This window comes from Halichoerus grypus, chromosome 1, assembly GCF_964656455.1.
Source record: "Halichoerus grypus chromosome 1, mHalGry1.hap1.1, whole genome shotgun sequence".
Lineage (NCBI taxonomy): Eukaryota > Metazoa > Chordata > Mammalia > Carnivora > Phocidae > Halichoerus > Halichoerus grypus.
The window spans coordinates 172,729,530-172,746,491 of NC_135712.1; the positions used below are offsets into that span (position 1 = coordinate 172,729,530).

A 16,962-nucleotide genomic window follows, 5' to 3' on the forward strand; every position below is an offset into this window, starting at 1 on the left:
AGAAGGGCCTTTCTACCTGCCCATAGCAGGCTATACACTAAATAAAGTAGGTATCAGAGAATCAAGGGGGCTGGAGCCAAGACTCAAAGCTTTACCAGTTTCAGATATAAAAATCTCTTACAGGGCAGTGAAATGCATTTCTGCATCCTCTCTGTAATATGCAGAAAAAGCTGCAAGGGCAGAGCTAGAGGAAATAAAACGAAATATAATGGTTTAAAATGGCATATTAATTTATTGGCCTTATTAACTGATTAGACTAGATTTTCTTTTAGACTGAGTTTGCAAATTCCTCTTGGTATTTAATGTTATTTTCTGTGAAATGAAGTATACAATATCATTTAAGAACTTCAAGTATTACTGATTTAAATATTTATTAGTCTAATTTATTGGTGTTTAAACTGCTGATCTGAACATTATCCTAATTAAATAGAGGATAAATTTCGGCAACAGAGTTCTTTTGTCCCCAGGGGGAGAGCAGACCAGCACTCATGTATTTTAAAATGGAAATAGGGGGGAGGGGAAAGATGGCGGAGGAGTAGGGGACCCTATTTCAACTGGTCCCCAGAATTGAGCTGGATAACTACCAGACCACTCTGAGCACCCACGAAACCAGCCTGAGATGTAAGAAGATCTGGATCTCTACAAACAGAATATCGCAGGCGGTTGGTTTTGAGGTACAAAGTGGAGAGCCCTGATCCTGCCGGCAGATATTGGAGGATAAATGGCGGCGGGAGGGTGCCTGGCCATGGGGATCCTACACCGCTGGTGAGTGACAGCCTCGCGTGCTGCAGACGGGCACAGACTCGCAGACCTGTAGCGTCGGGAAAGGACTTTAGGGCAGCCCCCGGGGTGGAAAACCAGACCGGCGGGGTCGTGCGCACGCGAACCGCAGCCCCCCGGACAGAAACCAGAGCGACGGTCGCGTGCACGCGAACTGCAGCCTCCGAGACAGAAACCCGGTGCGCTGGGGTCCCGCCGGTGAACTGCAACCCCTGGGGTGGAAACCCCCAGCGGCGAAGTCGCGCGCACGTGAACTGCAGTGCCGGGGACAGAACCCCAAGTGGAGGAGTCGCGCGTGCGCCAACAGGGAGCGGCTGCCGGTTTTAGAAGCACAAAGGGCAGAGACGTGCCCCGACCCGGAGGCAGGACTGGGAGCGCTGCGGAGGGGTGCACAACCCAGGCAGCTGCAGTTTATAGCAGCACGGACAGAAACGGAGACGGTGTGGCCTGGAGAGCTCAACTAAAGAACAGAGTGAGGTCTCTCTGCTCTGAGGCAGAGGGTTGGAAACGGTCTCTTCTGCTCTGACTTGTGGAAGAGATGCGGAAAGCTGCCAGGGAAAGACGCCAGGGAACAAAAGCTGGAAAGACTGATTCCCACTGAGCCCATCCCCCACCACAGGGGCGCAGGGCAACTCCGCCCGAACAGGGTTGCCTGAGTAACAGCGCGGCAGGCCCCTCCCGCAGAAGACAGGCTGGGAAAACAAGAGGCCAGCAACCCTAAGGTCCCAAGAAAACAGGTGCATCTTGCTTGGGTTCTGGTCAATAATTTGGACTCTATACATTCCCTCAAACACCCATCAACAGAATGACTAGGAGGAGGAGCCCCCAAAACAGAAGACTCAGAGATTATGACTTATGCGGCAGATTTACAAATGGATGCAGACATAACCAAGATGTCAGAGATGGAATTCAGGCTAGCAATTGTGAAGACAATGGCTAGAATGGAGAAATCAATTAATGGCAACATAGAGTCTCTAAGGGTAGAAATAAAAGGTGAATTGGCAGAACTTAAAAATGCTATCAATGAGATCCAATCCAATCTAGATAATCTAACAGCTAGGGTAACTGGGACAGAAGAGAGAATAAGCAATCTGGAAGACAGTATAATAGATAAAAAGGGAAAAGAGGAGGCCAGGGAAAAACAACTCAGAATCCATGAAAATAGAATCAGAGAAATAAGTGACACCATGAGGCCTTCCAATGTCAGAATAATTGGAATCCCGGAGGGAGTGGAGAGACAGAGAGGACTAAAAGATGTATTTGAGCAAATCGTAGCTGAGAACTTCCCTAATCTGGGGAATGAAACAAACATTCGAGTCCTAGAGGCAGAGAGGACCCCTCCTAAGATCAAGGAAAACAGGCCAACACCCGGCATGTAATAGTAAAACTCGCAAATCTTAGAACCAAGGAAACCATCTTAAGGGCAGTTAGGGGGAAGAGATTCCTTACGTATAGAGGGAGGAACATCAGAATAACGTCAGACCTATCCACAGAGACCTGGCAAGCCAGAAAGGCCTGGCAAGACACATTCAGGGTACTAAATGAGAAGAACATGCAGCCAAGAATACTTTATCCGGCAAGGCTTTCATTTAGAATGGATGGAGAGATGCAGAGCTTCCACGACCGGCAGAAGTTGAAAGAATATGTGACCACTAAGCCGGCCCTGCAAGAAATATTAAGGGGGGTTCTATAAAAGGAGAAAGACCCCAAGAGTGATCTACAACAGAAATTTACAGGGACAATCTATAAAAACAACGTCTTCACAGGCAACATGATGACAATTAATTCATATCTTTCAATAATCACTCTCAACGTGAATGGCCTAAACGCTCCCATAAAACGGCACAGGGTTGCAGATTGGATAAAAAGACAGGACCCATCCATATGCTGTCTACAAGAGACTCATTTTGAACCTAAAGATACATCCAGACTGAAAGTGAAGGGATGGAGATCCATCTTCCATGCCAGCGAACCTCAAAAGAAAGCTGGGGTAGCAATTCTTATATCAGACAAATTAGATTTTAAACTAAAGTCTGTAATAAGAGACACAGAAGGACACTATATCATTCTTAAAGGGTCTATCCAACAAGAAGATCTAACAATTGTAAATATCTATGCCCCCAACATGGGAGCAGCCATCTACATAAGCCAACTGTTAACCAAAATAAAGAGTCATATTGATAACAATATGTTAATTGTAGGAGACCTCAATACTCCACTCTCAGCAATAGACAGATCATCTAAGCAGAAAATCAACAAGGAAACAAGAGCTTTGAATGATACACTGGACCAGTTGGACCTCATAGATATTTACAGAACATTCCACCCTAAAACAACAGAATACTCATTCTTCTCGAGCGCACATGGAACTTTCTCCAGAATAGACCATACACTGGGTCACAAATCAGGTCTCAACTGATACCAAAAGATTGAGATGATTCCCTACATATTCTCAGACCACAATGCTCTAAAACTGGAACTTGAAATCAAAGAAGAACTTAAACAATTCATGGAAACCAATGAGAACGAAAACACATCGGTCCAAAACCTATGGGATACTGCAAAGGCGGTCCTAAGGGGGAAATACATAGCCATCCAAGCCTCACTCAAAAAAATAGAAAAATCCCAAATTCACCAACTAACTCTACACCTTAAAGAACTAGAGAAAAAGCAACAAACGACGCCTAAGCCATGCATTAGAAGAGAAATAATTAAAATTAGAGCAGAAATCAATGAATTAGAAACCAGAAACACAGTAGATCAGATCAACGAAACTAGAAGTTGGTTCTTTGAAAGAATTAATAAGATTGATAAACCACTGGCCAGACTTATCCAAAAGAAGAGAGAAAGGACCCAAATTAATAAAATTATGAATGAAAGGGGAGAGATCACGGCTAACACCAAGGAAATAGGAACAATTATTAGAAATTATTATCAACAACTATATGCCAATAAACTGAGCAATCTGGATGAAATGGAGGCCTTCCTGGAAACCTATAAGCTGCCAAGACTGAAACAGGAAGAAATTGACAACCTGAATAGGCCAATAACCAGTAACGAGATTGAAGCAGTGATCAAAAACCTCCCAAAAAACAAGAGTCCAGGGCCTGATGGATTCCCTGGGGAATTCTACCAAACATTCAAAGAAGAAATAATACCTATTCTCCTGAAGCTGTTTCAAAAAATAGAAACAGAAGGAAAACTTCCAAACTCATTCTATGAGGCCAGCATTACCTTAATCCCCAAACCAGGCAAAGACCCTATCAAAAAGGAGAATTTCAGACCAGTATCCCTGATGAATATGGATTCCAAAATCCTCAACAAAATCCTAGCTAATAGGATCCAACAATACATTAAAAGGATCATCCACCACGGCCAAGTGGGATTTATCCCTGGGATGCAAGGGTGGTTCAACATTCACAAATCAATCAATGTGATAGAACACATTAATAAGAGGAGGGAGAAGAACCACATGGTCCTCTCAATTGATGCAGAAAAAGCACTTGACAAAATACAACATCCTTTCCTGATTAAAACTCTCCAGAGTATAGGGATAGAGGGAACATTCCTCAAGTTCATAAAATCCATCTATGAAAAATCCACAGTGAATATCATCCTCAATGGGGAAAAGCTGAGAGCCTTTCCCTTAAGATCAGGAACATGTCAAGGGTGCCCACTCTCACCACTATTGTTCAACATAGTACTAGAAGTCCTAGCAACAGCAATTAGACAACAAAAAGAAATAAAAGGTATTCAAATTGGCAAAGAAGAAGTCAAACTCTCTTTTCGCAGATGACATGATACTTTATGTGGAAAGCCCAAAAGACTCCACCCCCAAATTACTAGAACTCATCCAGCAATTCAGTAATGTGGCAGGATACAAAATCAATGCACAGAAATCAGTTGCTTTCTTATACGTTAACAACGCAACTGTAGAAAGAGAAATTAAAGAAACGATTCCATTTACAATAGCACCAAAAACCATAAGATACCTCGGAATAAACCTAACCAAAGAGGTAAAGGATCTATACTCTAGGAACTACAGAACACTCATGAAAGAAATTGAAGAAGACCCAAAAAGATGGAAAAATATTCCATGCTCATGGATCGGAAGAAAAAACATTGTTAAAACGTCTATGCTACCCAGAGCAATCTATACCTTCAATGCCATCCTGATCAAAATTCCAATGACATTTTTCAAAGTGCTGGAACAAACAATCCTAAAATTTGTATGGAATCAGAAAAGACCCCGAATCGCCAAAGAGATGTTGAAAAAGAAAAACAAAGCTGGGGGCATCACGTTGCCCGATTTCAAGCTATATTACAAATCAGTGATCACCAAGACAGCATGGTACTGGCACAAAAACAGACGTATAGACCAATGGAACAGAATAGAGAGTCCAGATATAGACCCTCAACTCTATGGTCAAATAATCTTTGACAAAGCAGGAAAAAACATGCAATGGAAAAAAGACAGTCTCTTGAATAAATGGTGCTGGGAAAATTGGACAGCCACATGCAGAAGAATGAAACTCGACCATTCTCTAACACCACTCACAAAGATAAACTCAAAATGGATGAAAGACCTCAATGTGAGACAGGAATCCATCAAAATCCTAGAGGAGAACATAGGCAGTAACCTCTTTGACATCGCCCACAGCAACTTCTTTCAAGATACATCTCCAAAAGCTAGTGAAACAAAAGCAAAAATGAACTTTTGGGACTTCATCAAGATAAAAAGCTTCTGCACAGCAAAGGAAACAGTCAACAAAACAAAGAGGCAACCCACAGAATGGGAGAAGATATTTGCAAATGACACTACAGATAAAGGGCTGGTATCCAAAATCTATAAAGAACTTCTCAAACTCAACACCCAAAAAACAAATAATCAAGTCAAAAAGTGGGCAGAAGAGATGAACAGACACTTCTCTGAAGAAGACATACAAATGGCTAACAGACACATGAAAAAATGTTCATCATCATTAGCCATCAGGGAAATCCAAATCAAAACCACACTGAGATACCACCTTACACCAGTTAGAATGGCCAAAATGGACAGGGAAAGAAACAACAAATGTTGGAGAGGTTGTGGAGAAAGGGGAACCCTCTTATACTGTTGGTGGGAATGCAAGTTGGTACAGCCACTTTGGAAAACAGTGTGGAGGTGCCTCAAAAATTTAAAAATAGAGCTACCCTAGGACCCAGCAATTGCACTACTGGGTATTTACCCCAAAGACACAGATGTAGTGAAAAGAAGGGCCATATGCACCCCAATGTTCATAGCAGCAATGTCTGCAATAGCCAAACTGTGGAAAGAGCCGAGATGCCCTTCAACAGATGAATAGATAAAGAAGATGTGGTCCATATATACAATGGAATATTACTCAGCCATCAGAAAAGATGAATACCCAACTTTTACATCAACATGGATGGGACTGGAGGAGATTATGCTAAGCGAAATAAGTCAAGCAGAGAAAGTCAATTATCATATGGTTTCACTTATTTGTGGAACATAAGGAATAACATGGAGGACATTAGGAGAAGGAAGGGAAAAATGGGGGGGGGCGGGAACTGGAGGGAGAGATGAACCATGAGAGACTATGGACCTGAGAAACAAACAGGGTTCTAGAGGGGAGGGGGGAGGAGGGATTGGTTAGCCCGGTGATGGGTATTAAGGAGGGCACGTACTGCATGGAGCACTGGGTGTTATACGAAAACAATGGATTGTGGATCACTACGTCAAAAACTAATGATGTATTGTATGGTGACTAACATAATATGATAAAATTAAAAACTACAAAAAAAAAAGAAAGAGAAAAAAATTAATTTTATCATTGGTTCAGTAATATGGAATTATTTGATACTAAGTAAATAAAGATAAAATACACAAGTTTGTAATTACAAATGTACCTAGTAAAGCAAAAACACAGCATTCTTAATTAGTAAAAGAAAAATCAATGGAACAATAAAAACAGACCTATTACTAAAAAAATAAATAAATAAAAAAAATAAAATGGAAATAAACATGTTTCCATAAGTTATTCAATGGGTAGCTCAACCCAGGTTGAAAGTTTTTTTCTCTTATCTGGCTCTTATCTGTAGTGTTATCTGTACTGTAGTGTTACTGAAAGGTTTTTGTAGGCAATTTAAAGAGGAACGAAGGCAGGGATGGAAAAGCTATTTTTCTTTAACCTCTCTTGACAATGAGTTTAAGTTGCTAACTCCCACACATCTCCCCCCTCAGGTTCTGCCTAGAGGTTACGGCAAGGCGTCTGTTGCTTCCAATAATACCTTGTTCTCCCTGAACTCAGATTTACCCTGCCTCCACACCTGATTTCCGCTGGAGTTTTGTATTCTTGCACTCAAGGTTCTGCTGGCCGAAGATTCTGAACCACCAATGGTTAGGGTTCAGAGGAAGGAGGTGCTAGCCAAGAGATTATTTGGATGTTCTGATTTGGCTTCACTTTCAACACTTTAGAAAAGTCCCGAGCATGAGTCCGTTTGATTCTGGGTACGTCCACTGGTTCCCCAAAATTTTAATTTCAATATAAAAATATTTGTTAAAACTCCATTTACTGTTGCTTTATAAACTGGTTCCATGGGGCTCAGCCAGGGCCTTTGGGGCCATTAGGTTGAAGCTAGGCCATGTGGGTAGGACTCAAGAAAACCTCACAAATGTCAGTTTGTAGGCTGATTTACTACATTCCAGGCAGGCAGGAAGTGGTTTCCCTCTAAAGCCATATTTTAAGAACTGGAGAGAACTATTAACTTTAGGGAAAAAAAGGGAACTGGGAAAAACTGGTGATTTTTCTGAAGTCACAGTTCTATCAGTGCCCTAAGTCACTAATTTGGCTTAGCCCAGATAAAACATCAAAAGGTGCAGTCTGATCCTTCTGTAAACTATTTGCTTTTGTTAATCCAAAATTATTCTAGAAGGTCCTATCAAGCCCAACAGCCATACATCGGGGCACTCGGGGCACTCACAGGAGTTATTTTCAGTACGGAGTAACCCGATTTGCTCTGCACTTTCTGGTGATCCCCACCGCCCCCCCCCCCCCCATGAGAAAGAGATACACACAGAACTTCTGTGGGCTGTTAACCACTGTTTACAATGTTTAGCTTCTATCTGACTTTCCCCGTAATTCTAAGCCAGAGAGGTTTTTAGAAATCTGTGCAGGAGTAGATATCACAAAAGTATTCCAAGAATAGAACCCAACACTCCCATACCTCTTACAATCAGGTCTGCAGCAGCAGAGAGCTTGTCTACACTTGTTTGGACCATGCAGATGTATTTCCCAGCATGCTTCAGCTGGATGTTTCGGATCATCAAATCACCAGCTGAATCCTGCTGATAAAGTAGGGGAAAGTGGTTACAATTACTTTTTAATGAGTTCTAAATATCATTATCACATGAAGGACACTGTGACTAATGGATTTATTTTACACTGGCTGATGAAAACATTAGTGATGCAAGCCATGGCCTATTAAAAATATGTGAACCTGCCTGGGAGATAAGAACACCAACACTTTCAGAACACACCTTGGACAAGACCTCGGGTGTCTGGCTTCTCTGGGTCTCCAGAGCAGGTTGCCACCCAGGTCGGAAGCACTTAAACTTACTTAAGGTGGCTCTTGATCTAGTCCTGGGGTTTTTTTCAGATATGCCCTCAACCTGCAGCCTTCACTGGCATTCCAATACTTTGGAACTCTATATTTGGAAAGGGGAGGCAGGCCCACATTTGGAGGCATCTGCATTTTCCTGCACAACTCTGTCTTACAGCCAGCATTTTGATTGCTGCCAGGTTTGAATTAATAGAGTATGAGGACCACACTCTCCAAGGAAATCTAGCATCACCTAGTGTGGAATGCTGCTAATTTGTTTTTGAAATGCCAAATGCAAGTTTGATTAGCAGATGCATGGGACTGATTACATCCCAGTATGGACTTCTATGTGCCCTAGAAATATTCCTACATGTTCACCAGCATGGTACTTTTAATAAATATGAGACGATGCCTCTACAGTTTATCACAACTAAAGAACATGGCTACACCTTGGAGTTTCATTGTTTCACAGCTCTGTTCATCAAAAGCTTGGAGAACAGGTGGCTTGCGTATGAGTGCTCCCTAGAGGTCAGATTCAGGAAGCTATGCTTACTTCAAACCCCACAACAGATGACAAGATAACATAGGTTATGTTGGCCCTGTTGCTATTCTTCCAAATGACAATCATGTTGGATAATGCTTAACAGTATTTAAATATGGGAGCCATATATTAAAGCTAAATACTCACATGTTCTATAAGGTAGGTGCTCCTGTTATCCTTACTTTACAGGTGAAGAAACTCAAGCACAAAGAGGTTGTATGACTTGCCTAAAAATCACTTAGCTAATAAATGGGAGAGCCAGGATGTGAATCCACAAAGTCAGGCCATTCTACCATCTGGAAAGACCTTATTCTCTATCTAATTTAATGTGTACTTAATTCCCTTTGTTTTAGAGCAATATATCACAAATCCATCCAGGACAATGGAAAACCTGGAACTGCCAATAGTTGTAAATAAGTTTAGAAGAGAGGCTCAAGCATTCAGTGAAGGGAGAGCTGATGTTTAGGTACTCAGTTGTCTTGGGCTGATCCCTGCTGTGAGATTTCATGTAAGTCTCTGGGTCTTAATTAACTGACCTGTGAAAGAAGGATGCATTGTCCACTGGGTGAGGTTGTGAGAATCAAATGAGACTGTATGTGTACATGAAATCCTGAAAACTGGGAAGCACAGAGTTAATTTAAATTGGTATTATTGATGACCACAAGTATCAGGTCAAAAATATTAAATCTAACTCAAGGAGAGCTGTGATTTTTATTTATTTATTTATTTTTACCAGGAAGCTGTTTTATTTATAACACTTGGGTTCTCATTCAGATTCTATTTACTAATCAAGTCTTATAATTGCTCAGTAAAATAGGATAATAATTGTTACCCTATTCCTCAGGCTTTCTGTGAGGATTAAAGAGCTGATAGACATGAAAGTGCTTGATAAATGATTAGGCGCTTTGCAAATATAAAGGATCATCACCATCATAATTAATACTTCTTTACCTAAGACATTCATGTGGATAGGACTCTTGAGTATAGGTTTAAACAAAAAAATATGCCTCACAAGGAGGTATGTGCAGGGAAGGTGGAAAGCCATATTTGTTTTAAAGAAATGGGTATACTATGTTGATTATCCATTTCATTCACCAAGGGATTAAAGTCAGAATAAACTAGTTGTAGCCTGGAAATTTCAGAGTACAACAATGTATTAACAGAATGTGCTGTCTTTATTTACAGATTTGGATCAGAGTTGTGTTTTTAAAGTAAAACTGAAACAAAGAAAAAAATAAAGTCAGGATTGAGGTAAGAGTCTCACAGAAGGAGACCACAATCAACTTTCTTTTTTCCTTTGAAGTCATCCAGATGAAACAGTTTACTGAGATCTACATTCATGTTCCTACCAAAGTGAACAAAACAGTACCAGCTTATTTTTTCTTGTTGTGGTCTGTTCTGTTCCTGACAGAGCACTTGGAGGCCGTCAAAGGACAAGGAAACAACAGCTTTTCCGAAAACTGCAACAGGTTGGTTCTACCAAGCATCCCTTCCACCATGCTGACCCAGGAAGCAGAAACTGAAATGGCTTGCAGCATTGCTTCCTTCCCTCTTCTGCTGTGAAGTTCTACCGCCATAGACATTAAAGATCCTGGGGGCTAATACACTGATTTCTCACAATTTGTAGTGCTGTCCTGAATTTTGCACTTCTTAGCAATAACTGATGGGTATCAGCAAGAGTTTCACAGAAGAGACAAGCTTTTCCCATATGAGAGGCTAATGACTGATTCCACAGACAGAGCTCTCTACGAAAGGTGGTCATTAGTGCTTGACTCCATTAGGGGTGTCCCCACCTGTGCCTCAGCCAGTCCAGCATAAAATCCACATCTGTCTGACTGATAGGGCATCTATTTTGATCGGTCAGGCAACTGTTCTAATTGGTTGGTGCCTGTGCCATTCTGGGAGATAATATTTTTAATATCTCTCCTGGCCAAGACATTGGTCTTAGCATGAAAACTAATATTCTGCTTAATCTATGAAGGTTTTCTCAATTTACACTTTCCTGTTATTAAAATCCATGTTATTCTTCCTTCAATTAGTACAACTATTAAAATTTATCAAGTACTACTTTTGTGGAAGGCATTAGGTTATGCACTTTTCTAGACCTGAAGGTATTTAATATCTTCAATGCCCTTGTGAAATTAATATCTCTCCCACTTAGTTATTAAGCTGAATCATATCAAAGAAGTCCAGAATGCTTAATATTGGCAATTTCATCCAGGCTTTCTCAACCAGGATTCTAAGAGTGAATCCCTCGTGACCCAAGGCATCCACTGATGTAATAAACTAACTTCTCTCCTATGTATCTAAAATATTACCAGTTATATATGATCTTTGGAAAAATTGAGAAACTGTTCAGATTATTCTTGGTGTTCCATGAGAGACATCATTTGAGAAAGGCAGCAAGAATGTAATTAACAGAACTAGTATTATAGTTGAGTGGAAAACAGGCCCTCAACAGATCATACAGATAATTTTATAAGCTTTAGCCCACTTATTCTCAACATAAGGGGGAGGGGAGCCAAAATGAAGAGGGCAAATTAGATTCCTATGGCAGAGGAATGGGGAGGGCTTTTTTCAAGTCATCGCCTCATTTTTATTTTCTTCTGTCTTTGGTTGGACCCCTCCATGAGCATGGCAGCCAGAGTGAATCTTTATTACTAATGGGAATGTACAGCCGTATTAGGGTAAAAAAAATTTTTTTTGAGAACAATTGTGATAGATACAGATTGTTTCCAGATTTAACCTCATCTTGGTGTGTATTCAATGGTAATATGTATTTTTATGGAAAGGAAGGCATTATGAAAATTCAAACATTTGAATTCAAAATTACCTGGAGATAATAAATACCCTGATCAGACTTTCAGATTCAAGAAAGAGAGCCCTAATGTCACAATGAGACTTCTATAAGAGCCAAGCAGAGTTTAATCAGCAGCCTAAAACCACATGAGTAAACTGTCCTTAAGATATTTTCTTAATCATGTGCTATGATATATGGTATTGCGTGGAGCACAGAGCCAGGGATTTGAAGTTGTTTTTTTTTTTTTTTTTTAAGATTTTATTTATTTATTTGACAGACAGAGACACAGTGAGAAAGGGAACACAAGCAGGCCTCCCAATGAGCCGGGAGCCCGGTGCGGGGCTCGATGCTGGGCTCGATCCCAGGGTCCTGGGATCACGTCCTGAGCCCAAGGCAGATGCTTAACGACTGAGCCACCCAGGCGCCCCCAGGGATTTGAAGTTTAAAGCTGAGTTCCACAGTTTAGGGCTTTGAGGCCAAGGCAAACCATACATATCCCCCCGAGCTCTAGTTTCTTGATTCATACATAGTTCGGAATAACTAGCCTATAGCATTGTTGTGGGGATGCAGAGGACTGTCATCTAGGGTTACTCAGTAAGTGGGGCCTCACTGATCAGGCAAAAAGGAGCAGGAATTAACCAAGAATTTCTTAAAATCAGGTGTTGGAACAAGATCAAGAATAACCTTATATTTCTTTTCAAGTTAGTCTAAACAAGTTGAGTCACTTTGCATACTCAAGTTCAGTGCATACTCAATTTCCTATAGACAGTTTGATATTAATACTTACCCCTCCAACTCTTTCAAAGTGGTCCCCATCTTTGTCAAAATCTATCAGGTGTCCATTAAATGACCAAGTAAACACGATGTCTAGCGAGTGATCATGTGTTACCTGGCAAGGCAGAACAATACTTTCTCCAACAGTGACATCCATGCTGGAAGGGGGTACCATCACCCTTGTTGGATCTGTGGGTGAAAACAAAGGCAAATCATTAACAAAGCCTGTGAGCTTGTGTGGAAGTAAAACATAGAATCCAAGAGCAGGATGAAATACTAAGTAGTTTTGCTTTATTTTTTCTTAGGCTGTGACCAGTAAACCTCAGTCATCTGGGAAACTGAGCTTCAGGCCAGGAGGTCATTTTTAATATGAAAAGATGAAAACACTCATTATGTGAATCTTCACAGAGCAACAAAACTCAGCTGGGGAGCACTGAGGTTAGATCTCTGAAGACACTAATGGAAGGGCCTACTTCTGACAGCCTGCTTGGAAACTGCCTCTTTAAAAAGGTTTTCATATCTCCCCAGTGTCACTAGAAAGCAGTAATTCAGTTGAATACTAACAGGAGAAATCCATGTTAATTTGAAGTTTGTTTGACTCCCCCCTACCTTATTATAAAAGTGATAAATGTTTAGTATGGGAAATTTAGGAAATTTAAGAAAGTTAAAAGAAGAGACCAGAAAACAAACAAAACAAAACAAAACAAATCCTACTTACTCTCCTTACTGTCCAGATAAAACGTCTTTTTTCATTTTGATGTAATTTCCCTCTGTCTTTTTGGTTTATAGTTTTTCAAGTTGTTTTGTTTTGCATTCTTATAATATGATACACATATGATTTTCCTTTTTTCTCTAGTTAATATAATACAGGTTTATATCTTTATCTACATATTTTTATAATCTGCATAATGTACTATTAAGTTTATAGTCTCAACCATTTTGAAACTAAGACATTTTAGCAAATTTTTTATAAATATAATATAAAAATGCTGTAATGAACTCATTGACAAAATTATATATATTTGCATATGTATATTACATCTTTAAAATAAGTACTAATACGCTTTTAAATTCACCCTTTACATTATGATTTTAATTGAAAAGGAAATGGGCTTGTTTAGCTGAGACAGTTTATAAACCCTAATCCTACACTGACGTGCTGATGATCTTTTATTTTTCACTGCAATATGATTTCATAAAATGTTGTCAGAATACAACGGTGAAAAGAAATTTGAGTTAAATATAAAGGTCATATAAATACCTAAAGAATGAAATTCTGAATTCAGCCATATTCCAGAAATTTCTCTGCACTAAACCAAATCAAACTAAACCAACTAAACAAACCATAACAAAGAAGACAAATCAAAAGCAAACAAAACAATGAAAGAACATTGATTAATACCCTTCTATACTCACAGGATTATATTTCAGGCTGTGGGGTATATAAATATTTATTAAGTGTATCTCCTCGATTAAAATCTCAGTTGGAAATTTTGAAATGATGTCTCATAGGACATGTTTGATGGGTCTTACTTTCCAGCAATGCATACAAAAACCTCCTCTTTAAAGAAAGTATTTAAAAGAGTTTTTCTGCCCTTTTATCCAACTATGGAAAGCACACATTTCAAGTCATTAGAAAAGGAAAGTCTGTGTCCATAAACAGATTATCAGCTTGGAGTGAAATATACTTTTGCTGTTTTCCAAAACTAGGAAAAGATCATAAATGGACTGCTTGTGCTTTCAGTCATTGCCGTATGAGTGAAGTTCATGAAAAGAGAAGGTAAAAACAGGTATTCCCAGCTAAGAGATGATGGGAGGGAAATCCTTTATTTTAAAACCTGAGGCTTTTACAAGTCACATAATCAAAATTTGCTCTAGTGATTAACTGATCTGCAGGTATAGATGCAGATTGAGATTTTTTTTTTTTTAAATGAGGGAAGGAATTGAGAACAAAGCACTTTAGAATAATTTTTGCTTTTAAAATTTAAATTTTCCTCATCTATAGAATGAAGACTGGAACGAATAATTCCTGGCCAAAATTGTATGTGTGTATGGTTTTTATTCAGCGAGATGTTGCCTAATTATCCTTTAACTACCTGTGTACTGATTTCACAATTTAGATTCTTATCTTAAAGAACATTCATTTGTTGATTTATCCACCAAGCATGTAGTGTGTGTTGCATGGATGACAGTGCCTTGGTAGCCAAAGAGATATAAAAGAGAATGAGGGAATGAAAACATTCATAATTACTAGCTGAGCCCCTTACATTCCAGACACTGTGTTAAAACTTTACATTTATTCTTAACAGATAGGTATTATTATCATCTCTACCTAATGGATGAGGGAAACTGATGCCTAAGAGTGTTTAAAAGGAACTATCTGCTGTGCTGAGCTGCATCCTTTCATTTAGCTGAAAACATGATATCCATTCACAAATCATCCAGAGACCAAGTCTAAGGGCATAATATAGCAATTTGTACTCTTGCTTATGTACAGTCCACTTAAGATACTTAAATGCAGAAGAAATTCAGAGAAGGCCGTGGGGTGAACACAGTTTCAGAGGGTTTCACTGCAAGACTAATGAAGTTACTGCCTTAAAAAGGTAAAAAGTAGCGATGACTTCATGCATAAAATGCTGGCTCTAGCTCTAAGCCTGCACATCAAACTCCTGAGAGCAGAGTCAAATGTCCAGGCTCAAGTCCTTAAAAATGTCTTGGCTTCCTATCTCCTGACAACTTTTGGGTGAGCAGCAAGGAGTTGGCACATATTCCAAAGCCTGGAGTCATTTGCAATTCTGGCTCACATTTTTAATTGACATTTGTTTCCTGAAGAAATGTTCATTCCTTTATGCACATGTAGGGAGTGGGGACAGATCTTATTATTAGTGAACTCAGTCGCCTGTTAACCAAGAACTGGAGAAGTTCCCTAAATCAAGGATTATGCTGGTTCGGTCTGTGCTGACAGCTGCTAATTCATGAATTTAGCACTTATCACCGATTCCTGTTCTGAGCCCCGAAGGAGCAAGAATCAAGGCAAGGCAAGTCATGCAGGATACACACACCAGAGAGGTCTCCTTGGGACTAGAGAAGATTAAACTAAAGAGGTTGAAACCTCATTATCTACTTGGTTTTCTCAAATTGCATGCCTGTTCAGTACTCCTGTTTTCTGTGTTGTGAATTCTGATGCTTTTTACTTGATTAATTTCCTTAAATTTGAATACAAACGCTGTACACAAATAAACAGATGGCTTCTTCAAAACAAAACTGTCTCCCCTCCTTGGGTTTTAATTCATCAAGATCAGGAAGAACCTATATTTACGACTTCTGTTCTGAAGAGTCACTCCAGCTATTGTTCTGTGCATAGAACTCTCAAAGGCAATTAGGACTCGAGATGTGAATTGATGTCTGGATTTGGATATAATTAAATACCAACAATAAATATGACCAACAACATCCCTAAACTTTTCTGCTTGTGGTTGGTTCATCCTGCAGAGAATGATAAATTCAGAACTCCAGAGGACTGATGTTTAAAATGTATATATTTACCAAGTGTTTAACCCTCCTAGAATAAAATAAAAAAAAAAATACTCATGTTCTACATTGTTTCCTATAATAGATAGAGGACAGAAAGTACACTAAGTGCTTTGTTCTTGAGAGCAGGACAACCATGAGAGAGAGAGAGAGAAAATTATTAACAACTCTGTTAACGATCAGGTCAACAATTTGATGCATAAATTACAATACTTATTATCCAAGTTATATTATCTTCTGACTTTCCCTATTGGTGGAAAAGCTTTCTGATCTAGGGCTTTTATTATCTATAAAAACAAGTACCTGTGGGTTCACAGGACAAGAATTCTATTTTGATTTTGCTTTCCCTATACAATACCAACCCTTCCTTTTAGTTGGTAAATACTTTCACTCACAGTGCCAAGGTATTCACTCGGTAACTATCAGGAAAGTACTTAATGTGTGTTTCATTGCTCTTCGTTTACAGAAAATATGCATCTCCTTTTGTTAGTGACTTTCTTTACTGTAATGGTTTTGATGATGCCTTTGAGTCAGGTTGTGTCTTCTTTTTTATATTAATTTTTATAGATGGAACTTTAAAAATGCGATTCTTCAAAAACAGGAGCTAGTCAAAGAGCTGACAGCTCACCTGAAATGGCACAAGGGGGAGTGGCCAGAGAACTATTTTTAATAGTAGTTAAATGCCACAACAAAGATGGTGGGTTAATTTTCACAAAAAACCTGGAGGTAGCATCCTAGGGATGAATTTCCACTCTCTGCATTGGTCCCATTTTTTGAATAAAAATAAAACCTGTGTTGGATGAACTATATCTACTAATTCTGCATAAAACACACATAAAAGGAATACCCTAAATATGAGATGAAATTCAACTTCCACAGTGATTTCAAGCTGGACCAATTCTTTCATTTAGTATGAAATGTAATAGGGATAAAG

At 39.4% G+C, this 16,962-nt stretch overlaps 1 protein-coding gene across 4 annotated transcripts in view; it reads right to left on the reverse strand.

Moving 5' to 3' along the window:
- The window catches only part of CNTN4 (contactin 4), a 913,259-nt gene that overhangs the window by 20,117 nt on the left and 876,180 nt on the right, over positions 1-16,962 (reverse strand). For 2 of the 4 annotated variants that reach the window (XM_078075924.1, XM_078075913.1), the window contains 2 exons: positions 12,511-12,686; positions 8,008-8,125 (listed from right to left, as the gene is read on the reverse strand). In XM_078075924.1, the coding sequence (XP_077932050.1) occupies positions 8,008-8,125; positions 12,511-12,686 (294 nt within the window). Of the gene's footprint in view, positions 1-8,007; positions 8,129-12,510; positions 12,687-16,962 lie in introns of all 4 variants that reach the window. The other 2 variants (XM_078075918.1, XM_078075910.1) reach the window with 1 other exon arrangement.